Source organism: Bacillus rossius, chromosome 8 (assembly GCF_032445375.1).
Source record: "Bacillus rossius redtenbacheri isolate Brsri chromosome 8, Brsri_v3, whole genome shotgun sequence".
Taxonomy (NCBI): Eukaryota; Metazoa; Arthropoda; class Insecta; order Phasmatodea; family Bacillidae; genus Bacillus; species Bacillus rossius.
The window spans coordinates 51,709,923-51,735,961 of record NC_086336.1 but is presented as its reverse complement, the minus strand read 5'-3'; the positions used below and the strand labels follow the sequence as shown (position 1 = coordinate 51,735,961).

At 40.2% G+C, this 26,039-nt stretch overlaps 1 protein-coding gene across 1 annotated transcript in view; it reads right to left on the bottom strand.

Moving 5' to 3' along the window:
• LOC134535372 (dipeptidase 1-like) overlaps window positions 1–26,039 on the bottom strand; it is a 121,261-nt gene that overhangs the window by 10,896 nt on the left and 84,326 nt on the right. The window contains exons 5-8 of the mRNA XM_063374445.1: window positions 12,424–12,556; window positions 10,162–10,312; window positions 7,892–7,961; window positions 1,126–1,302 (exon numbers count right to left, since the gene is read on the bottom strand). Of these exons, the coding sequence (XP_063230515.1) occupies window positions 1,126–1,302; window positions 7,892–7,961; window positions 10,162–10,312; window positions 12,424–12,556 (531 nt within the window). The remainder of the gene's footprint in view (window positions 1–1,125; window positions 1,303–7,891; window positions 7,962–10,161; window positions 10,313–12,423; window positions 12,557–26,039) is intronic.

The following is a 26,039-nucleotide window of genomic DNA, read 5'->3' as shown; positions in this document are numbered from 1 at the left end:
CGTAATAAGGTGGCATGGGAGACTATGGGGCTCGAAATCTAACAAAAACCCTTCTTTACTAAAAAAAACCTTCATTACTAAATAAATACTTGCATAATTAATTTGTATAAATACTTTGTATACCTTTTTCGTTACGAACTATAACTCTATCCATGAACAACCATATTACCTTCCTCTTACTCATAGGTAATACTATACAGCCAACTAGTAATATTGTAATAGTGTTACGTAATGGCGAGGGAGGGGGAGGGGTGGTAGCGTGTAATTGAAGGGTGATAGAGGTGCGAGGAGGGAAAGAGGAGGTTAGTTTTACGGCAGGAGTGTGAAGGTGTTGAGCAGGGGCAGAGGACGGTAGGGCATGGTGCGATGAGGTTGAGGGGAGGGGAGAGTGAGAAGGGTGTGGTGTTGCGTAATGGCGAGGGAGGGGGGAGGGGTGGTAGCGTGTAATTGAAGGGTGATAAAGGCGCGAGGAGGGAAAGAGGTTAGTTTTACGGCAGGAGTGTGAAGGTGTTGAGTAGGGGCAGAGGACGGTAGGGGATGGTGCGATGAGGTTGAGGGGAGGGGAGAGTGAGAAGGGTGTCGTGTTGCGTAATGGCGTGGGAGGGGGGAGGGGTGGTAGCGTGTAATTGAAGGGTGATAGAGGCGCGAGGAGGGAAAGAGGAGGTTAGTTTTACGGCAGGAGTGTGAAGGTGTTGAGCAGGGGCAGAGGATGGTAGGGCATGGTGCGATGAGGTTGAGGGGAGGGGAGAGTGAGAAGGGTGTGGTGTTGCGTAATGGCGTGGGAGGGGGGAGGGGTGTTAGCGCGTAATGGAAGGATGATAGAGGCGCGAGGAGGGAAAGAGGAGGTTAGTTTTACGGCAGGAGTGTGAAGGTGTTGAGTAGGGGCAGAGGGCGGTAGGGCATGGTGCGATGAGGTTGAGGGGAGGGGAGAGTGAGATGTGGTGTTGCGTAATGGCGTGGGAGGGGGGAGGGGTGGTAGCGTTAAATGGAAGGGTGATAGAGGCGCGAGGAGGGAAAGAGGAGGTTAGTTTTACGGCAGGAGTGTGAAGGTGTTGAACAGGGGCTGAGGAAGGGTGTGTAGGACGGTAGGGGAGGGTTGTTGTATGGGGAGAAGAGGGGCCTCACCAGCAGGCGCAGCACGTGGTCCGGCACGTTGCGCGTGTCGTTGCAGAGGGCGCGCGCCGACGAGTGCGAGAACATGACGGGCGCCTTGCTCGCCTCCAGCGCGTCCTTCATCGTCTTGACGGACACGTGCGACAGGTCCACGATCATGCCCAGACGGTTCATCTCCTTCACCACGCTCTGCCCGGCACACACACACACACACACGCGACACTCTTCACATCGCGCAGTTCCGAGGCGCCAGCGAGCGTACTGCCTCGAGCCACGGTTAGCCTCGCTCTGACCAGCCCTGTTTCGACCTCCAGCCATGTCGAGTCAAGTTCCGTCAAGTTGTCTCCCACTATTACTACGTACGTCGGATGAACGTGGTGCCATCCTTACTACTGGCTCGCTGTAGGAAAGGTTTTGATGGAGATTAAAAACTGACGAAAACTAGCTTCTACTGCGCAGCTTAGGTTCCCCCCTTCCTTCTTTGCGACAGAGAATTTCCGTCACTCCCCTCTCTGTCGCAAAGAAGGAAGGGGGGAAAACTAAGCTGCGCAGTAGAAGATAGTTTTCGTCAGTTTTTTTAATCTCCATCAAAACCTTTCCTACAGCGAGCCAGTAGTACATATAAAGGTACGTTCACTGCCGTGTATTTGTTGCTGCCAAAGAGCTACAAAAGAGTCTGATTCTAAGTTTGTGGCAATGAACCGCATGACGAAAGAATCACAACTAAACGCGACTGGCATTGTTCCTCCATCCATAAGGCAGAAGGATACGCAAATGCGAGTATGCGTGAGTGCGGGAAAAAAGAAGAAGAAAGAATCGTTATCACTCTGAAGTGAGTAATCTTATTTATGATTCTGTCACATTTGGTCCTGATGAGGTACCATTTTATCACATTCATATAATTATTTTGAAAGCTTTCAACACATTCCAAATCACAATATAGAAGAAACCTGTGGGACTGGCAGAATACGTGTAAGATATGCAACTCTTGAGATTAGCACAGTTTGTGCATACTCCGCTACTCGACATTGGAAGTGAATGCTAAGATACCCTCAGCACACTCGAGTATCCGTTCCGGAACCTCGGAACCACGCAGTGCGAAGAGGACCTTAAAGTATCATTTTGTGTACCATAATTCATTATAATAAGTTTCCATTTTTATTTTAATTTTAATATTTGTTAGTATTTCCAAGACCATTGACTACTGTCTTTATAAAGTATTATCAGAGGTGAAGTCATTCTGAGGGAAAACAACTTATTCACTGCAAACACCCATTGTTATTTCACAGGAGAAACTATAAATAGCAATAAAAATGCATTTATCAAAAGTTTGTGCTATAACAACAAGAGCCAAAACTTTTTAATATTGAATTATACAAAATATATTTAAAACATCATTTGAAACCAAGACGGCATCGTTAATCACGTCTCCTTAGAAACAAATAAAAATAAATAATGTCAGATGATGCTCTTGATGAAATAATACAGGAAAATATTTTTTTTACAAAAATTCTCATTTCAATTATTAATTTACAAAATAGTTACCAAAAAATTAATATTCATTTAAATATTAAAATCGTGTAAAACTTCTGTGCGCTCTAGCGTATACCTGGCAACAAAGCGCAACGAGACAAAAACAGAGCTAATGGTAGTAATCAGGCATTGAAGAGAGTAAGAGTAAGCGCCCATTTAAAAGGAGATTGAAAACTAAGAAGAAGACACGCTGTAGCCATAAAGTACACACGGGTCTCTGTCTAGCGCATTAACGTCTGTCTAGCGCCTCTGTCTTACAACAAAAAAATATTATCAGCTCCTACTACCGTGTACTGCACATCCAGAATAAGTGGTCATCAGACACTGCAATGAATTATTATCCATATATATAGTTTCATGGAGCTTATTCTTAGAATAAAAGCTTTATCGATGTGAGACATCTTAAAACTCGGCATACGACATTTGGTAGGAGTAATTCCTTGAAATAGAACGGGATTGTGTAATCAAGATGCTGTCACCTGTGGCGTGAGGCGCGAACCGAAGTTCACAAAGCCAGAGGGAAACGTTATATTAGTGATTGTTCAACGAATTGTAACGAGCTGGGCAGTATTTCAATAAAATTCCTGACAAAAATCAGGTTTTAGTATTTTTTTTCAAGTCTTTTTCGCTTTTATCTTAGCCGTTTCATTGTATAGTTAAAAAAGTTCGGCCTGCAAATCAAAAGATTAGATAGTCGATGAAGCTGCTCCGGCAGTGAATTCTAGCGGCGGGTACAGAAACTACGTGTGATTCCCGTTCAGAAATGTAGTTGGAAAAAATAATTTGCGTATTTTTTTTTATCACGTTCAGCTTTATTTTAAAGGATATAAGGTAAATTTCGGGCCCGAGTTTCGAATTACAAGTGTATTTGCAACATGAGAACACATAATTTGTTCGTTATTGAGGTTAAATGTTAGATGTACTGGCGAGTACTGAAAGACTTGCTAACATAAAAAAAATTACATTTTTTTAGATTTTTATTTTTTTGATCACTTGTAATTTACGTAATATACTAATATACTAATACTATACGTAATACGACATTTAATATTATTTGCCAAAGCATATTCATATGCAAGAATTCTTGCCTCTTCTTTTGAAAGCCCATAATGAAGCCTGGCAGCTGTGTCTAAGTAGGCCACTAATTCTGCTTTTTCACCGTGGAAAACCCTTTTGTGTATCATTTTTCCCTATAGTTACATCAACAATTTTGTTACCTGAGGCTTTGTGGGATGTAAAATAATTCCACTAAGTAGATTTACTGATGAAAAACTCAATAGCAGCAACATCTGAGAGACTTGCCACCCAACACAGCTTTGAAGGCTGCATCTAAAGTTTCTTTTGAAAACTTCACCCTCTTAACGCCCGTTTTATATTATCTATTTTGCAGAGTAACATGACTAAAATTTTGTAGCAATAAATGTAATATTTATTCATATTATCTTGCCCTCAGGGAAATTTTCAAAACAATGAAATAGTGAAATTGGCCACCACTTGTGTAGTGCAAAAAAGACATCTAGGAAAGTGAACACTTATTTCGAATTTAGGTAAACCACTCAGAAAAGGTTTTGCACCGCCTGGGTTTCCGTGTAATCACGTGACCAGCAATCTACTGCGGACAGCGAATGAAAAGACCATTTTTTATGAGGAAAAAAAAGACAAAATTTACTGTACGAATCGGAGAAATAAAAATGAAAAACATGCTTGCAAGATGGGATTTCTAATTGTAACTAATTAATACTTTGATATGCTTAAAAATGGACAATAATTAAAACACAATAGAAGGAACAAGTGTACAATTTTCTGTTCTAACGCTGCTATTAATAATTTTCCGTTTGTAACAAAAGAATTGTAAGAAAAATTTCTGGATTGTTTCTTTTTACGTGTAACAGAAAAGAAATTCCGCAGATGTATGACAATTGAGCAGTGTATGACATAATAATTCATGTTCCAAAACGGTTTGCACTACGTACAAAAGGAGGAAATTCTCACAAGACTGATCGCAGCGGGGTTCGTACACCTTCGAAGGCTGCAGGAAATGTGGCAAGGGGGGGGTAGCCGCCCCTATTTCACTGGTTGGCGGGTGTTAGACGTTGTGCTCGCCAGTTTCATTTCCTCTCTCCCCCCCCCCCCCCTCTACCACGATCGCGGCTCGAGACCGCGCCCTTGCCGCGTGCATATTTCACCGCCGCCCGCTTCGTCCTCGCATCCTCGGCTGCGACTTTTATGGTCGCGCCGTCGCGTCGGGCCGTGCTGGATGCTATCGCTCCCCTCTCTACAACCCCTCTTCAACCCTCCTCGACCCCTCCATCTCCTCCCCCCGCGCGGCAACACGCAACAGACACTGCCGGTGCTCAGCTGTTCCTGCAGGGCGGCCAACACCCCGCGCGAACTCTTCAACCCCTCCCCTACGACTCCTCCGGCACCGCCAACCCCTCTCTTATCGACGCCACGTTCCGCGTTATTCCACGTCGGCACTGTTACGTAAAAAAAAAGAGGCGCAAAGTAGCCTACAGACGACGCGCCGACTTCGCAGTTGCTGCGGCGGAACCTGGCGAACCTGGTCTCCGAAGAATACCTGCTGCATCTCTGCACGTTTAATCAGTAGTGGCCCTAGACTTTGCGTTGCCCTCAGTTTTTTTTTTTTTAGTTTTACGGTGGTAAAACCAACCCTCCCTCCAACCCAGACAATTAAAAAAAAACTCTCTCAAGAAAAATTTAAAGCGAACCTGGAACTTTAATTCCGACGATGGTTTGGCTAATTTACCTTAAAATGTTGATAATTATTTTTTCTTGATAAATTATCCTCGGGCCCAGTTTTATAAATGCTTGCCATCAAGTTCCGGTGGAATCGCTGATTATTCGTGCCAGTGAAATTTTTGAAAGTTTTTTTTTTCTAATAAGAAATCATGAATTGCAATTTTTTTTATTGACGAGAACTTTAATTTACTTTCCAATTAATTTTTTTTAAATTTTTTCTTCTTTCCATTTATGTTTGTAGTTTTTTTTTTAAATAACGTTATACCAATAAGTAAATTAAAATCAAACAAACCGGCGCGGGGCGTCGCTATACCCGGGGCTCTGTGATCTTAGAGCCCAGCTTGGAGCCGTCCCTGTGTTACAAGCGTTTCCTTCAAGCCAGCAACTGCTGACGTCCTGTCAGCGGCATGTCAGCAAGGTGCTGGAGGGCCTCGGCGGTTGATTGGTCACGACACTCACCTCCCGCACGAAAAAAAAAAATTGGTTGTCTGTAAAGTCGGTTTACGGACGATAGTTTAAAGTGACGTCATAACAAAACATTGATGAAATGATTGCATACTTTTATGAATAAAATTGAATCATTTTTATTGAATTATCACTATTTTGTATGGATACAAAGAAGGAGTGAAATGACATCTACAATTTAATTCATAAATTTACTTTTATTTGCACTCATTAATTCAAATATGTTTATTACTTTAACGAACAGATTATTTCAACTATAACTTTTATACATGTTTGCTATTTAACTTCTTCCAATCTGTGTTATTCTGTTAAGGATAGGACGATGATAGGAAAAGTAGGAAACGAATGGGAGTGTTTCAAGTTTAATGTGCCTCGAGAAAGTCAAATCGATGGTTGTTCCAATCGAGTGGAAGAGAGATAGATGCGGAGCTTAACGGGACAAAGCGTAACATTACAATGTGCGTAACGGGACAATGAGTATTCCTTTTTCGTGCGTGCAGCCGGCGTTCATCGATTTATTAGACGTTGTCACGTCAGAAAATCTATCTGGGTTCGATTCTCCGCTTGGGTCTGACACGGATTTATTTTTCGCACTTGTGAAAACCTGGCTATCGTCACCGTAAGCCTGTGAGTTTTCTCGGCGTACTCGCGTTTTTTCCCCCCCGCACTTTCATCTCATATCCAACAACCTTGATGTAGAAGAGACGTTAGGCCCAAGGTCACTCATTCAATTACGACATGTTGCTGCGGTACATGTAAGCTAAGTATAATTCTAAATATGATTATGAAATCAAATACCGTAGCCTCCTAACATCATTACACATCATTAAGTCCGAATGATTCAGCAACGAGTTGCAAAACATATACCATTTTACATGCTGTGTTACACCATTTTTTTTAAACCGTAAAATTATCCCTTCACAACGGCTTGAAAAACATAAACCTTACCTTTAATTCGCTGCCGAATAAAAGGTTGTTTTTGATTTTCAAATTTAAAGTAATTCAATTCCTCTTTTTGATATTTTTTTATGAAGAACTTGTAACTTTGGAATTTATTGCAACGTGATACAGGTTACAAATTCTGATTAGTTATCTACAGTTAAACACAAAAAAAGTGTAACTTAAAAACGAAACAGTACTCAGTGTTGCTGTTAAACAAAAATAATTATCGCTGCATTATTAAATACATGTATAATTTTTAATAAAGATAGTATGAATTGAATATGGTTATTTGTGTTCAAAGTACTTACATTTTAGCTGCATAGCACCGAATAAAAAAATAAAAGCAAGTCTTTCTGTAATAGCTAAATATGTGTAAAAATCTAACCCTGATAACGAGCAAATTCATGTGTTGTTATATTGCAAATAAACTTATAATACAAATCATGGACATGAAAGTTAACGTGAAATTCTTTAAAATAAAGCCGAGCCTGATAAATAGACACAAATTGTATTTTGAACTACGTTTCTTGACGCGAACCACACGTAGTTTCCGCACCCGCCGCTAGAATTCGTTGCCGGAGCAGCCAGCTACATCAAATGTAGACTTACTCGATTTTCAGAGCGAAATTTTAAACTAAATAATGAAACGGCTACAATAAAAGCGAAAATAGACTTGAAAAACTTCCAAACCTTAGCTTTAGACCTGATTTAAGACAATGAATTTTATTAAAATACTGCCCATCTTGTTCCCTTTTGTCATTTTGAACTTTGGTTGGCGCCATGCACCACTGATGGCAGCACCGGTGTTTGCACATTTCCGTTCCACGCAACTTCCGTTCCATTCACACAATCACTCCCACCAAATTCCGTTTATCGAGAGCTAAGATCACGACACATCCAAAAAATAAATTTAATCGTACAAAGGCATAAATAAATATTAATTTTCAAATTAAAACAAAAGAATTCCTGGAACCTATCACGTGTTATTAACGGCATAAGATAAATTCAGTAAAAGTATAATCTCAACACCTTGTTTCAGTAATGTTATTCAGTAAGCTGCGCCTGGCGGTATACTCACCTTACCGAATTTCGTCAGACCATTGTGCTCTGGCTTGATATTGGGGTTGTCGGCATTCGAACAGTCAGCCCTGAAAAACACGCATTAGCGTCGTTTACATACGTACTTGCTTAAGGAGGAATGTTCAATTTCAGGTAATTGTTATATATTTGAGTTTAGTATGATTAAACTTTGTAGACCTTTGGAGTGGCCAAACTTCAACAAAATAAAATATATATGTGTATACATATATACACATGAGGGCTATTTTTATCAATTTCCGATGGGCTATAAAATAAAGGCAAATTTACATAACATAATAATTTTACCACCAAAAGTTCAGCAGGGTCTTACTTAATTTTTTGCACATAAATGCCAAATCGATCAGGGCATTTGTCATATCGCAACACAAGCTTCTCGGTGTATTCTTCGAAGAAGTTAGCCGCCAGTGAAGACACACACATGGCCAGCGCCTGGATCTCCTCTCCCTCACGACGCCGCTGTGAGGCGGGTGGAATAATCTTGCGGCGCACTGGCTCCCGCGTCAAGACTTAACGCCAGAGATGCGAATAGTGTGGCACAAAGTTTTGGGTATTTAAAATGTGAATTTAATAGTGAATTCCTTTGTATCAATTTTTTATAAGCAGTATTATGCATTTGTTATTTTATTTTGACTGTATTCACTTTTGAATGTGCTGTATTTGATTGAGTAGATATCCGCATTTTACACTTCCCAATTGATTATTTTTTCCTTATTTATTTTCTATATGTATATTGTTTGTATTTGTTTTATACTTGTATGGTACCAGCCTATTTTGGATAGTTGTTTTGGCCGGCGCTTGATAAAATAAATAAATATAAGTAATATGTTTTAATTTCTGTTTGTTTGAATTTTTTCCCAGTTACAAATGTCAATCATTTTCGCAAAACCAATCGAGTTAGCCTTGCGCTCCCGCTAAGAGAACTAAACAAAGAAACAGTTGTCAACGGGGAAGTTGTCTATGTACAATTTCTACCTGTTGTACATGATTCTAACTAGATTCCATATACTTAATACGGACATAGACCGCAAGCTGCACGATCGATCATTCCTTGAATACATAATACATTGGCCTATTTACCAACAGAACTGCGTTGTTGCGGACGCAATCGGTACAATTTTTGGGTTTAAAAATAATTCATCACTTTGGTTTTCCATGTTTCAATACAATTAGTGCTTCATGTGAGTCTCAAATTGGACAGTTTTCAACACGAGTGACTGTGGTGCCCAGTGGTGTTTACGAACATTGACAACCACATGACAACCATATTTTTTTCAAACACTATTGACAGAAAAGTTGACGAAGAAGACGTAGACCATTGGCACTACTTTTGAGAGATGATGAAGGAGCCACGTGATTTTGAAACTGCTGAAAATATCCGAGTGATGTCTGTTTACGAAAAGGATTCAAGAAAGCACTGAGGATGAATGTGAAGTTCATTTTCAGTATTTCGTTTTTGAACTGCATTTTTAGGAAAGTGAAAAAAAGAGTTAAAACGAGTATTTTCAGATTCATTTTAAATTTATGAAATGCTCGGTTCAAAATATTGGTAAAAAAACTCTATGGCCATGCATTATACCTTTATCTTCATTTATCCTCCAAATAATGTTATGATTACCACTCGCTATATTGCAATTTCAAATATTTCAATACCGCTTGCAATAAAGCTTCCATGCAAAATATTTTGTTTGATATGGCATAGGACTAAGCTTTGGCTACTTGTTAAAGTCAACCCTTGTGAACTGGTGTGATTGTCATGATAGTTGTAGTCGCCCACGTGAAATAATAAGTTATTTCCTCGTGGCGCTTACAGACAAGAGCATGTTAGTAAATATGTACAGAATAGGTATAGAAAGTCTGGGAGATATGATTTATGCCTTTTTATGCCAAACCAATTAGGATAAATAGATCGAAATTATAAATGCAGCAAGAAGATGGACTAATCCAAAATGGCGAGGCCTAATACCCTTTATTATGAGACACGCTACATGACGCTATTGTAAATTTTGGTACTACTACTTTACATTCAATAATTTTAAAGTACTATTTGTAAAGAAAAGCTGGTGTTGATGTTAACTTGGCAGTCATTTAGTGCAAGCGTTGCTGTCATAAATTAAAAACACTTAGCTTAGAAACACACAAGATAGAATTGTCTGAGTTATGCCAGTTATAATGTGATGACAATTCCAGGTTGTGTGGTTCGGCGTTGTGAGGTCGGGGGAGGTGGCGGGCCAAGGACGGCTCACTGACCAGGGCGTGTTGCAGGTGGACGTGAGCGTGAGGTAGCGCACGCCGATGCTGTAGAGCGTCCTGAGCACGGGCAGGCTGCTGGCCAGCGAGTGGCCGCCCTCCACGCCAATCAGCGAGCACGTCTGGCGGCCGGCGTGCGCCGCCAGGATGTCTGCAACCCAGCGCGACAGACCGTGCTAGCGGGGTTGCCGGCCGGCCGCCCGGCAGGGGTCACATTCCGTACTGTTTTACGTGAAAATTACGAAATAAAATACTTTTTATAACGATATTTTCTCATCATTCATACTAACAAGGTATGAGGTATTGAAAAATCAAACATGCGTTTAATAATGAAAAAAATTCCATGTAACACAGTAGACGTGATATAAGTAAAACTTATTTGGCAATTCAAAACTTCACCTCGTAATTAAAACGGCAGACAAAGAGAGAAAGAGATACAGAAGACAATTTTCTAAATAAACATGAACGAACAAAATTATTGCTCATTTAAAAATAACTGCCCAGGATATAAATAATTATTTATAAATCAATAAGTATTTCTAACAATAAATATTACTCGCCGTTGAAATACTCATAGCATAAAAAAAACTGTGCTTGTTACGGTTTCTTCAAACGATTGTGCCATTTGGACTCTGAACGAAATTTGAAAATCACTATGCGGTATCTATGCGGGAAATGCAAGGACTGTCTCAACAGCGCTCTCTACGCTGCTGGTTGAACAAGGAGGAACGTGAGCGCGCTGGTGGCAAATATACAATTCAAGGTACTCACAGCTAACTGTATAGGGTACCTATATATTTTTTTTTCTGAAACATGCGCATGTGCTAACTTTCCGTCTTATTCTTTAGTTAATCTATCTCTTACGGTTTTATTTTTGCGGGGCGGGTTGACGAATCATCGCACAAAGAGGAGAACGAAAAAGAGCCCAGCAACGTATATAGCATATACGTATAAAGTATCTACTTAGTCAGTATATAGCACCTACTTTACAATATGAATTAGCGTTTACTTATCTGTTCTCCTCGGAGCGAGTGATTCCCAGTGTATCCATCCGCGTGGCGAAAAATTAAAAAGATCACTAATGAAAAACTAAAATGAAATTACATTGCCTCCGTCTATACTATTGCTTCCTTGATTAATATATGAACGTTAATATACAATCTTTCTCTAACTTATCGTGTCAAATATGCCTCGTGGATAGGGAATTGAAATATTTGCGGGTTCAAAGATCTCCAGGATGGACTCCACGTTACTGTGCACATCTGGGACAACGTCGTTTTTCCATTGGCTGCTGACTTGTGAGGCGTCTCTACTGGGTGACTTGAGATTCAATTATTCATAGCTCGATTGTTCCTAACTGGCTTAAATTTCCTCAGGATTAAAAATGTACCAATATAAAAAAGCGGCAGAAATGTATAATTATTTGAATTTCAGTTTATCGTGAAATGAATCCGCGAATCATTTTATCGGTCTCTACTCATGCTGAACATTTGATGGGGTTACATGAGAAACGTTTGCTTCCAAAATGGCAGAAAAGAAAAGTTTGTGAAATGTCAATCTAAACTGTAAGTGGAGACGGGAAAAATTCAGCTTATTCTATGACCTTTGTACACTCGGGCAAATAACGTTAGTTCGTTGGTCGCTGAACTTGTGAGCAGTCTCAAATGGGTTGTCTGTGATTGCATCTTTTTCTTTGGTTGAGTGTTTCTCATTGGTCCAGAGCGCTACAGATATACAGTAAGTCAAAAAAATTGGTTGTCTGTAAAGTCGGTTTACGGACGATTGCATACTTTTATGAATAAAATTTAATCATTTTTATTGAATTATCACTATTTTGCATGGCTACAAAGAAGGAGTGAAATGAAATCTACAATTTAATTGATAAAATTTACTTTTATTTGCACTCATTAATTCAAATATGTTTATTACTTTAACGAACAGATTATTTTTAACTATAACTTTTATACATGTTTGCTATTTAACTTCTTCCAATCTGTGTTATTCTGTTAAGGGTAGGACGATGATAGGAAAAGTGGGAAACGAATGGGAGTGTTTAAAGTTTAATGTGCCTCGAAAAAAGTCAAATCGATGGTTGTTCCAATCGAGGTGAAAAGAGAGATAGATGCAGTGCAAGCGTACAATGAGCGTAACGGGACAATGAATCATCCTTTTTCGTGCGTGCAGCCGGCGTTCATCGATTTATTAGAGGTTGTCACGTCAAAAAGCGGGATAGAACCGTGACTGGCGGCCCGGAGTGACTACCTCCGGACGAGTCGCAGAGCGTGAGCGGCGGACTGTACTTGTCGGTGAGGCGGCGGATCACGTCCACCTGCTCCAAGGTCATCTGCACGGCGTCCTTGAACTGCGACTCGCAGGGCACGTACGCCGCCCAGAACTGCAACAGCAAGCAAGCACGCCTCGCTAGAGTCTGTAACTCTCCAAGAGACGGCCGGAACTGCGTCGACACACGGGGGAGAAGCTCTGATTGCCGGGACTGAGATCAAGTTGTTTTTTTAATTGAAGTAGTTCTGGGCCCATCCCGCTAGATAGCAGCTTTCATAATACATCACTAACATTGATTGTGAGAAGTAATGCTTAAGCTATTATCAGACAAACAAAAACCAGTGAAAAATAATCCACTTTATTTCGGTAGCCACAAATTTTGTTGGTGTGGCATACCAAACTTGTTTATATAGAAGATTATTTGTATCACAAAAAAGATATAAGTTTTTTTTTGCAAAGTTTAAATCTTACACTAACCAATTGGTCGTAAAGAATTCAAATAAACATTGTTAACCTAACACTTTGGATTTGATCCTATAGCCCAAGTTTTTTTTTTTTTTTTTGCTGGTAGTTATGGGCCCACCCAACAGATAGCGTCACATTTCCCGCAAAACATGTTTCAGTTTCCATTGTAAGAGATGCACTTGCAAGTAGCCCCTAAAACTAAAATGACCCAATAACAAGCACATGATGGCACAGATGGCAGGATAGCATCGTGGTTACGCATTTCCGTTCCATGCGACTTTCGTTACATTCACGAAACTGCTCCTACTAAATGCTTTATACCGAGAGCTGAAATGTTAATCATATAAAAAATATTACAGAAATTACCTCGCTTGCTCAATAGTTACTAAACTATATTTTTGTGACGCTTGGAAGCGCACAAATAGTGCAGTGTTCAATTTATGAAATTAAATTTGACATTTGACAACACATTACTCTGTGAACTGTCACACGCCCGTCAGCGGCTCGTGATTTATTTTAACACTCTCTGCAGGACTAGAAGCCAATGACGAACTCGCAGAAAACACGAGACCTGCACACAGGCTTCGATGTGACAGCTGCGATACGACAAAAGACACTTCTTTCTCTGCGTACAAGAATGTGAAGTCTACCTTTGGTGACGGGAAACCACGCAAATTACACTGAGCATTAACAGTTAAACCCCGCAGTGGTGTATGTCCACAACGAGGTTTTAAAAATATTTATGGTAAATTTAACACTAATGAAACTTTTTTCCCTCAACGAAAGTATAGAGATACTAAGAATTCGTTGGAAATATATTTGCTACCGTTTGCAATTTTGTTATTACTCTTATACATTCGTATATATCTATTTAAATATATATATATATATATATATCTTACACTGCAGTTAAATGTTAACTGAAGATGCGTAGTCAATAGCTTATGCTCATAACTTGCCAGAGAGTTTCTTTTATCCGCTGATTTGAGTACAGATACAGAGAAAGTTTGAAATACTACAAGAAATATATTGTAAATTTGTTCAAGATGTGGCGGCTATGGTTATTTTCGCATATATTAAATAGCGTAGGTATGTTTTTCGAGATGATACTGAGTATTTACTACTAAGATTGGCCCAGAATTTTATATTTTAATTGATGTTTAATTCAAGCATAATTTTATTCAAACAATTGAAAAGATAATCAAATATTTAACGATTTGAATTTATTTCGTTGTCTCATGCTTATTGAGTGCGCCATTTAGGGAGCGGTTTACAGATAATTTAAAGTATTTGAAGTACTCGGACAATACTAAGCATAAATGCCCGGATAAGAATCCGAACCCAGTATTACTACGATACAGTTGTTTTATTGCGAATGTATAGATTTACAAATATATGTATTCTTAAGTAGCTTGGCTTCTGGGTTGTAGTAGTGTCCTTGGCGAATAATTCACCGACGTTTCGGTTGACATTGCAGTCGCGATCATCAGGGAGCAGTTACCTATTGCTCCCTGATTATGGCGACTGCAATGTCGACCAAAACGTCGGTGAATTATTCGCCAAGGACACGGCTACAACCCAGACGCCAAACTACTTCAGACAATGGCCGTGAAAGCCTACTGACATTATATGTAATCTTACATGAATATTTATGTTACATTTACAAAAATAAAAATAAAAAAAATAAAAATTGGTTGTCTGTAAAGTCGGTTTACGGACGATAGTTTAACGTGACAACGTCATGCCAAAACATTGATGAAATGATAGTTTAGTTAAAGTACTAAATTTAAAAGCTACTTTTGAAAAGCCCGTCTTGACCTATTTAATATAATAGTAGATTCATAGGCCAATCGAGTGGAAGAGAGATAGATGCGGCGCAAGCGTACAATGAGCGTAACGGGACACAGCGTAACGGAACACTTATTCGTGCGTGCAGCCGGCGTTCATCGATTTATTAGACGTTGTCACGTCAAAAACATTGCGAGCGCCAGTTCGGGTCATCTGGCGGGAGACGGGCCAAACGCGAAGGGTTCTCGCAAGTGTTCTTTCGACCACGACGACTAAAATGGTGTCCGAGGAGAGACCTTGAGTGCGAGACCTCACAATCGATAGGTGTGGTGCGAGAAGTAAAAGGGGGGAGGGGTCGAAGGACTAGGAGAGGCAGCGACCGTGTGGATGTCGCGGCGCCTGAACGGGGTCAATTATTCACCGTGAGGTGTGAGCCACCCTCTCGACACTCGCTACCCCACCCCCCACCCCTCCCTGTCTCGTCCCGCTGCCCTCTGACCCCTACCCCACCCTCCCATCACCTCACGTCTCGCTGACGTCTGGTCGATACGTAAAACTGGTCCACGGTGTTGAAATAGAACCCCCATCAAACACACTACGTGTTTCTTTCTTTTTTTTTTTTTCGTCCCCCTTCTCTCTACTGCTCGCGACTCGAAAACGATTTTTCGACACACGCGAACTTTCCAATTAAAAAAAAAAAACTTATTTCAGTACTCACCAGTGATGTGTAAAAATCTAACCTCGGTAACAAGAAAGCTCACGCGTTCTCATGTTGTTCAATTTGCAAATAAACGTATAACACGAAACTCAGACACGAAATTTAACGTAGAATAATTTTTAAATGAGGCCGAGCGTGGTAAATAAACTGATAAATGAAACAGGCGTTATTCAAATACTAGAATTTCCGGAAGGGAATTACATACATACTTTCTGCCCCCCTCCCCCCCCCTAGAATTTGCTGTCGTTGCTTGTCATCATCAAACGCAGAGAGCAATTAGCAGCACAAATCGACCGGAAATTGTAAACTACGCGTATTAGAAGCGTCTCCGATCTGAATTTCGACCAGAAATTGTATTAAAATATGGTCCAACTCGCTAAAATTCAATAAACAGCTGATGCAATAAAGTTGCCTCACACTTTAGAAGTTAAGCTTCTATGACGTTACTAAAATATTAACTTGAAACATTTTAAAACACATATTATAACACTAAGTAGGCCTTATGTTTGTATATTTATTTTTGCTAAATGACTGACATCAGTTTGTAAATACTTCCTACAAACAAAACCTGAACTTTATTGAGCTGATTCAACATAATTATTATATAATGTTTTAAAAACGTAAAAAAAAACAATCCAGTGACGAGATATTAATCATTTCCTTTAATGTTACCAAGCGCGCGCTATATCGCTGCACTAAAAGACTCTTAGAAGTTAGAAGGATAATATGTATTATAATGAGTGTAATAACAGTTTTCTTAGGTATTTTAAAACTACTGGTTACGACTATTTTAGTTTAACAAATATATACCGAGGTAGTTTCACTATTATGAAGTTCTATTTGGCACACCAATTCTAATGTTCACGGAAGTGACTATATACGGGCTCACGTTGCTACACGTGGGTCCTCAACCTTTGAAACACCTTTTCGTTCATCGACTTATGTTCCATTTAACGAAAATGCTCCTACAGAATGCCGTGTACAGAGAGCTAAGATGTGTAAACATAATAAATATAGTTTAAAAAACTAAAGAAACATGCTTTTAAAGATTATCAAACTAAAAAGTAAAAAATAATTTTAAAATTAAATTTATGACAATAGTATATAAGCAATACTAGTATAAATGAGAAAAAAGCTTGAGGCGCTTTGTGCCATATTTTTTGAATATTAAGCGCCCCATGCTTTTTTCTCATTTATACTAGTATTGCTTATATACTATTGTCATAAATTTAATTTTAAAATTATTTTTTACTTTTTAGTTTGATAATCTTTAAAAGCATGTTTCTTTAGTTTTTTAAACTATATTTATTTTTAACTTTTTAGTTTGATATTCTTTAAAAGCATGTTTTGTAGTTTTTTAAACTATATTAATTTTTAACTTTTTAGTTTGATATTCTTTAAAAGCATGTTTTTTTAGTTTTTTAAACTATATTTATGTATAATTATCATAGGGAAATGAGTTACCGACACTACCTATTACCATCTGAGATAACTATTTGGAGTTGCAACGTCACAAAGAAATGGTAAAGTCTCTACGAATCATTTGCAGTTAGATGTATGGATATAATATTAGAATTTACCGGGAAAAAAAAAAAAAAACATTTTTTTTTTTTCGGCGTGGCCGGGAGTAGAACCCACGATCGCTGAATACGAAAGCTGACGTCACAGAAGTCGCGCGCCTTAGACCGCTCGGCTAACGAACGTAATGAAATGAGTGGGACATTTTACAGTAATGACACTCACTCTTAGTCGAAAGAGTTACAGACGGACAGACAGAGTTACAGACGGACAGACAGAGTTACAGACGGACAGACAAACATACAGGTGAAGCTAATATAAAGCATGTAAAAAAAAGACAAATGCGAAACGCTCCTGAATGATTGTACGCGACGAAAAAAGGTTCTGAGTTGATGACGCTGTACCGCGACGTTAAATATCGTTCTTTCCTTCTGGCATACATAACGGTATTACGTTATAGATCTGTGAAGCTTACGAGCTTGTTTAGAGACGGGCTATCTCGTACGGTGTTGTACATTATAATGTCATGTCAGTAATTTTACATAAATATTTATGTTCCAACTAAAAAAAAAATTACAGTGTTCACGGATGTGTCAATGAGATTAGTCTTGCAATTTCTTCAAGTTGCGTCCTTCCTGTTAAATACTGTGAATCCATATTCATTGTACATTGGTTGGTTTTAAAACACTAGCATCTAAAAAAAAGATCAATTTGAGAATATTCTTAAATTCAGGCGATAATTATATTTATTCTACTATTGTACATATTTTCACACACAAATTTTAATACATTCACAATATTACCATATTTAATTATTTACCAAAAAAGCATTTTCTGTTAAATAAGTTATTATTTGATGATTTTTACGAACTTTAAAGGTAAATATTTGTGTCAGTTATAGCATGTGGTATACAGTTTATGATTAACCGTTCGGACGTAACCTTCGTCTTCAAACTCTTTGCATTTAGTGTATCGTTCCCAAGTCATTAAAAATTACGTTTTACCAAAACCCTGGGGGGGAAAAAAAACCTCAGGTTTCCATGAGTATGGGAAAATTTCGAAGACGAGCGGTTAATCCAGATCTGTACGCCTCAAGATTTCTTGATTTCACTACATGGTATAGAACTAATGTAAAAAATTTGTCTTTGAGTTCATAAAAATTATTAAATAAAAATTTGTTTGGTAGTAAAAAAAAATATATTTTATGGACAATTCAATGTGATGTATTTTTTTTTTTAATGTTCGAGTTACGAAATGATAGAATGAAGAGCTTCTCAGAACGCCTCACGTCAGGCACTGACGGGAAATACGGCACGTGAGTGTTGTTCGCGACGAGGCTGTCGCCAGAGACAGACGTGGAGGGAGAATGAGAGGGAGAGAGGGTGAGAGAAGGAAGCCTGGAAGACGCGAGGTACAAAGTTCCCAGTCGGGTCTGGCAGTCCCTGGAGGCGCGGTGACGAGTGTGTGTGTGTGTGTGTGTGTGTGTGCGCGCACGGGCGCTTCGAGCGGGGGTGCGAGACAAGGGGGTTTAAGGAACATGTCAGCGGCAGAGAGGCGCGGTTTATCGACGTTAGGGGGAGGAGCACGCCTCGGCGGCAAGAGCAGCGACCCGCGAGTAACGCAGAAACACGGCCGACGGGCCAACCCTCTGGACGGGACGTTTCCCGACCGGCCTAAGCCTTCTTCCCCCCCCCCCGTAATATGAGTGCAAGCGACCCGGCTTGAAGGGAGACGTGTTCACGAAATACCGGCTCAAAAAAAGTAGTTGGTCTCGTACGTTATGTGGTTCGCAGTTTTTAACGTACAGATTCTAATAGGTATATATTTTTTGTCCGTTTGGTGTTTCTTTTTGACGATTAGGCTAATCTGCAAAAAGAATTAAAAAAAATAATAATAAAACAATTTTTTTTAGAAAAATCAAGTAGTATATCTAATACTCTCCGAATAAAACACTTTAAATAAAAAAAAATAACTTATAAGTCATACGTTATTTAAAGATAATTACAATGGGGGAGATTTATCTAAAACATTTTTCTAGACATGAGTCAAATATAAACCTCATGAAGGAACTTATAAAAAAAAGAAACATGAATATACAACAACACAGAAAACTAGCCAGCGAAAATCAGCTGATGTGCAATGTTAAATGCATAGCTGGAATTCTCTGTGCTGTCTACGAATTTAACATTATTGGCATCAGACGGTTTTAGCTTGTTTCCTGATACGCATTTTCTTTTGTCCGTTCTTAAAGTTCCCCTATGACACCCGGTGTTTACCAGTGAGGCGTGTGCCCCGCCTCACGTGAGCTTAACTTTGTTTTGCTATGATGCTGTTACTGTCATTTGGGACGTATTTCTTTCTTTAGCTCTAGTTGCCCTTTAGTTGTATTGCCTACTGAGCAGTAGTTTGTGTTTAGTCTGTTTTTATTATACTGTGTTCATGTTCATTTGGATAATCTAATTTGCACAGAGACGTGGGCAAATATTTATTACACTCGTACCACGCGTTAGAGACTTTGGCTGGGTTGCAGAACCTGAGTGAACACAAGTGACAGTTGGCAATGGTCAGTACTTTTAGGAAGAGTTGGTGGTTTGTACCCTCCTTATAACAGGGAATATATATTGTCCTCGTTGCACTTACAAGCATATGCAGCTGTTTATGGGTTTCTGTGAGTAAATATTGTCGTCCTCTAAGCTTTCGATTTCGTCGGTGTGTCCCATCTCCCTTCATTTCCTTCTGTCTTTGTGACACTGCGTTTTCATTCATTGTTTACAAATTACGTCACTGGGTGGTGACGTCATAGTTCCCGATACAGCATCCGCAACGTCTGCAACATTCTTGCAGCCTCCGCAGAGATCATCGATCATTCCTTTTGTACCGATACATCTTCTCTGTGCACACTTCTTTTGCTTCCTTCCGCCCATGATTCGGAGCACCAGACTCGCTTATGGCTGAAACGGACACGTAGGCCAGGACAAGTTGTGAAGTTGCAGTTGAAGTTGGAAGAGTTGGTAGCAAGTGTCATGTGACGCGTAGCGCGAGTGCGCTGCTGGCGGCTGTGACGTGAATGACTGACAGCGAGACGAGTGTGTGGGCCGGCGCGCGGCAGTGAAGACTTGCGCGCGATCCGCGACGGGAGTGAATGCCCGGCAGCACGGGAGCGAGTTACCGGACAGCGAGTGTGGTCGCTGAGGACGAGGCGGAAACAGTCGTGTGCGAGGCGCACGCGACCCAGACGGCTGCAAGCACACCCAGCGGGGCCTGAGCTGGGGCCTTTCGACAACTGCAAACCACGAGACATTCAAGTAAGGTCGTCGCCATTTGCCCGCCCCTCGACTAGTCTTTAACGCACTCCCATGCAATATTACGAGTCGCCGAGACTTTTGAATACATATTTATATATATATATATATATATATATATATATATATATATATATACTCGTCTGTGCTGATTGAGCGCCGCCTCTGAAAGATTCGGTGCCCGAACTTTGATCATTTAAATGATTTAGTGATATTTCTACATTGACTTCAACGTTTGCGGAGTTGATTAGCTGCAATATGAGCTTTCACGAACAACGTAATCAAGAGAACTCATAATGCTAAAGATTGGAAGTTTTGTTTAAATCATTTAATTTCTCCACTTCAGCTTTTTTCGTTACTAACGAGCTCAACCCATTTAACACCGGTTGCTGTGCACGCTTCGTGACGTCACTACGTGTAACCTGCGCAACTTTCCAACTGCGAAAAGCTGTGGAGAAATCCCTACGCTATTTCACCCAACAAGTAAACATGCAATAGACAATCAAAGGCCTTTCAGACTTTGCATTTCCGTAAAAAAATCTTGGTACGAGTGCAGCCCACGGACTTGAACTCTATCTTTGAACGTACAGTAATATATTTTTTGTTTCTGTATTCAGACGTGTAACATCAGGCGTGTAGAACCGCTGGTTTTTATGAAGTCAAGCTTTTGTTTGAAAATAAACGTATCGCAGTCGGAATCCAAGAACAAGTCATTGTAAGTTGTTTGTGCATCATGTAGGGCCTAACGTTGCGCGAATTATTCTCATAATATTCTCCGCTAATGTTTGTTTTACTCTGCTTATTTGCGTGGGTGTATACAGCGCGTTTAATTGGTCGATTTTTTTGTGAGATTACAGCTGGTCTACACCCAATATTTAAGTTGATGCCCACCCTGTGGGGTGATTTAAAGCCTCACCAGCAATGGGCGTATGTCCCCAAAAATGTTTTGATTCGTCCTATCAATGAGTTATCACAGGGATGTCAAAAAAATAAATCTCTCCTCCTTTCCCGGATATCTGTCTATAAGAGCGCTGGTTACAAATTATCCAGGAATCTGCTCTATGCTTCCAAATTTCGTTCAGAGTTGTAACATGGAGTTCACAGACTACGCTCTAAAAGCATATAAGGGAATGTTTTATTTATCGTTAAAAAAAGGGTAGTATTAACCTCTAACGCGAATGCGGGAGGGCCGGCAGCGTAATTTAAAAAGCTTCTTCTCCTAACGGCGTTCTCCGACGACGGAGAGAAGAAAACGCGGGAGCGGATCTCGCGAGCGGAATTCGGGAAGCGACCAGAAGGAGGAGAATAAGAGAAACGAGGGCGGAGGACCGAAGGGCATAAATCACAAAAAGCCGGGGGCGAGCGAGGGCGGTCGAGCGCTGGGGCCAGACGGCGCGCACACAGAAGAAGAAATAATCGCGGAAGACTCTGCGGTTCGTTTGGCGACCCCCGGGGCTTCAGGGTTCGACGAACCCCTCCCCCCCCCCCCCCCGGACCGTTGCGATCCCTCGTGGTCCACCTTTAGCGCGGACTTGTGGTTAATTATTTCATCCCCTACATTTCACGCATGGTGGAGTCTCGACCAACCGAGGCCCACCTAAAGCGCCATCGCCAGCAGAGACTGTTGAAAACATTTTATGGAGAACCTAAAGAAAATTAGCCTCAAAGACGGCATTTACTCGTGGGGTGAATCGTGGAGTCACGTGGAAGAATGATACGTTAATTGCGCTTCCAGTTGTATTTTAAAACAAAACTTTTGATTTTAAAAATGTGTAGAAAAAGTTTGTGAGACATTGCCCTGTGTGAAAAATCCATTTTAATTTTGACGCAAACAATTGAAATGATGCAAGCAGCTGAATGTGTTTGTGATGAGAAACTGTAGTGTAGCCAAAATTTATTTAATTTTGAAAATATCTGCTATAAAATTTTGATATAAACTGTATGCGCAATGAGTAACAATCGTAATGTATGAAAGCTGGGAAAACATCACCCCGAAAAATGATACCACTCGGCCAACTGAAAACAAAGACGATTTTCTTATTACATCGGGTGTCATACGAGATTTCGCTTGTTCGAGATTGGCGTGGGCCACATTAGGGAACTCTGTTAATCGATAATATACTGTGTATACTTTGCAGACAAGACAAGAAGCCTGTGTTGCTACGCATACAGCTTACAGTGAAGCGGTTCTAACAAAGGGCGGAGCAAATAAGCAAAGACGTGGTTCGGGAAGCGTCGCCGTAAAACCCGCAGTGAGTGACTGTCGTAGGCCGCTGTCACGGAACTTAATGGAAAATGCCCGTGAATGCCTTTAAACTCGGAATAAGAACAAAGCGGACAGACAACACAAGTCCCTGTTTTTCTCTCGGCGGTCCGTGAGAAGTCGACAGAAACTGCGGGACCAATGTGAAGCTTTTTTTAAAAAAAACTATACTTTCGTTTACGATCTGTGCCATTGTTTACTTTAGCATTCTGGCTATTTGTTACGGCGTTGATTCCTAATTGCTCACAAGGAAATTTTTTTTTTAGTCTTGAGGAATACAACAGCTTATATATCTTTTTACAGCTTTGAGCTCAGCCAAAACGAAAGTCACTACTTATATTCTAGTGATATGTAACCCATTTTACTAATTTATTTATAACACTACATATTTTTAGGGAAAATGAAACCATTGATAGAGAAAATATTTTAATTTTTCACTGAAACACACTATTGTATACCACAAATAACAACTAGAATAAGGAATTGTTTCATTTGATTTTAAATTCCTAACGCACGTTTCACTGATTACGTTAGCTAATTTAATGGGTTATACTGAGAAATCAGCCATGTTCAGAAGATGAAAATCTGAGAAACGAATCCGTCAAAAGTAAGACACTTAATATTCTTTCACCTCAAAAGCGAGCTACAAAAAAAATCTATTTGTAAAAGTAAATAAAATATGTCTTACTACTTCGAGTATTAATTATTCAAGTGACGTCATTGGGCAGTATTTGAACATTCTTTACTTTTTTAAATAAGTAATTGCACACAGAAACAAAAAAAGAGACATGCATAATTCACGATTTTTCTCTGCTACCAGGTTACTTTCCACACATTAGTCACCTACCTTAAGACAGGACTTCATTTGATTATAACATATGGATCTTTAACCTTTTTTATTTGTTTCTTGTAGGGCAGGGCGTGTCAAAACTGTGTAATGAATGACGTGAATTTTCCAGGTACGTTAAACCTCGTTCATCCGGAATGACTGGATCCAAAGGCAATCCGAGCATTAAAAAATCCGGATAGTCCAAGTATTATGGGTAGTAGGCAAAACAAAATCCTCAAAAAAGCAGACTTGTCGTTTATAAAATAAGTTTTGCAACAAAAAGTACCTAGAATACATGCCTTATAATATTTACAAGACATTAAAACATACAAAAAAAACTTTTCACGTCATTTCTTAACAAAGATTTCGTCCACTCTCTTCTGCTCCAAACATGTATGGCGTTTGAACTAAGTACAGTGACGCAAACGCTTTATCTTTAATAGTTCATCTAGAGGGGTGTCGAGCTGACGCTCCAAGCACATCATGATGTTTGTCAGCTGATGCGCTTTCTTCAACTCAACAAAAAACATTTTATTACCATAATTCTACAATCTATGCAGGAACTGTAAATTGAATCAAACTAACAAGTGAATATTTGGCGTACCTGTAGTTACGATCTTGCTGACGTAGTTAAACAACATTTATGTGAACATTAAATGAAATGTCTACAAATCTGATACGGATTATCCGGAGATCCGGATCAACGAGCGTCACATAAACGAGGTTTTACTGTACCTAGTAATTACCAAGCACAATCATATTGTTACATTATAACGACTGTCCAACATTAAACAACTCATTTGAATCGCTAAATGAGGAATGGTTATGGGCAAAAGAAGGGGAATGGGCGAACAGCAGTTAACTAATAGCGGACATAGGCTGAATTTCTTTCATGTAATTGAAACTAACTGCAGACCGTCAAAGATGGGAGGGAGAGAGAGAAAGAGAGATATAGTAAGGGAGAGAGAGAGAGAGTTAAATAGATGCTGTAAGCCACGGATAAAGAAAAACGAACATTTTGCAGTCGTGCATGTATATTAACATTAATAGGTATTTTTTCTTTAATGTAGCGACTATAGGAAATTAGAGTGGGGGAAACAATTCGGTATAATCTGAGTCACGTGACTTGTCTCAAATTTGACAGTTCTTAAAAAAGTGTGTACCGATGGTTTACGTATATTTCCGCCACTGTTATTTTGTCAACAATGTTTGTACACAACTTCACGTGGTTTTCAGCGCTCATAACACATCATATGCGCATTGCCTTGAGTGACAATTGTGAAATGGGTACCACTGGTACTATCATAGGATATCTCAGGGAATGTGAGTTGGGGGATGTATTTAGTTTATAAACTTTGTGCAAGTGCGAGCGGCACAGGTGAAGCGCTCTCCGAGATCGTGTCTTCTCGTGATTCGTCTCTTTGAAGTTATACTTATTTAAGCACGTCTTCAAAAAATATGCGAGTGAATTTTTGCGATGCTCGCGCAACATGTAACAAAAATTGACAGGACGAAAAAAAAAAGCCTACATGCACCTACGGCGAAGTATATTAAAAAAGATAAGCAGGTCCTTGGAAATACCCGGCAGTGTATTAACTGAAACACAACATAAATAACTCCAGAGAAATCTGCCAAGCAGGGCACAAGTGCCCGTTCCCTCTCCTTGCACCCCCCTCCCAGCCACCCCCTATGGTCCGGTATAATACGATGGATGGTCAGAGACTCGGAAATTTCGCGCATTCATTTAGTCGCAGGTCAGAATGCAAGCCTTCACACTCTCGCACCGTGTCCGTGATTGGACCGCAGTTTTATACACGCACGCCCCTCTACGACCGTGAGCCAAATATGCCCAGCTAGATAGAGATGTGAGTGAATCTGGTGGGGCCAAATTAACAAGGATAGAAATTTTTCTGCTAAAGAAATCAACCAATAGGGAAGGAAACCAATGACTTTGAATTGTACCCTGAGGCTTGACGAATCCGCGAAATTTTCGAGTGTGTGCGGATGATGTGACGCGCCCGAGAAGGCAAGGAGTCAACAGCAAAGGAAGGTCCATGAGGATGGTGTGACATGTTCGAGAAGCCCAGGAGGCAACAGCATATGAAGGTGTGACATGTTAAAGAAGACCAGGCGGTAACAGCGAATGAATGTGATAAGTTTGATAAGACCAGGAGGCAACAGCGAATGAAGGTGTGACATGTTTGAGAAGCCCAGGCGGCAACAGCGAATGAAGGTGATAAGTTTGATAAGACCAGGAGGCAACAGCAAATGAAGGTGTGACATGTTCAAGAAGACCAGGCGGCAACAGCGAATGAAAGTGATAAGTTTGATAAGACCAGGAGGCAACATCGTATGAAGGTGTGACATGTTCGAGAAGACCAGGAGGCAACAGCGAAGGAAGGTCCATGAGGATGGTTTGACATGTTCGAGAAGACCAGGAGGCAACAGCAAAGGAAGGTCCATGAGGATGGTTTGACATGTTCGAGAAGACCAGGAGGCAACAGCAAAGGAAGGTCCATGAGGATGGTTTGACATGTTCGAGAAGACCAGGAGGCAACAGCGAAGGAAGGTCCATGAGGATGGTTTGACATGTTCGAGAAGACCAGGAGGCAACAGCAAAGGAAGGTCCATGAGGATGGTTTGACATGTTCGAGAAGACCGGGAGGCAACAGCGAAGGAAGGTCCATGAGGATGGTTTGACATGTTCGAGAA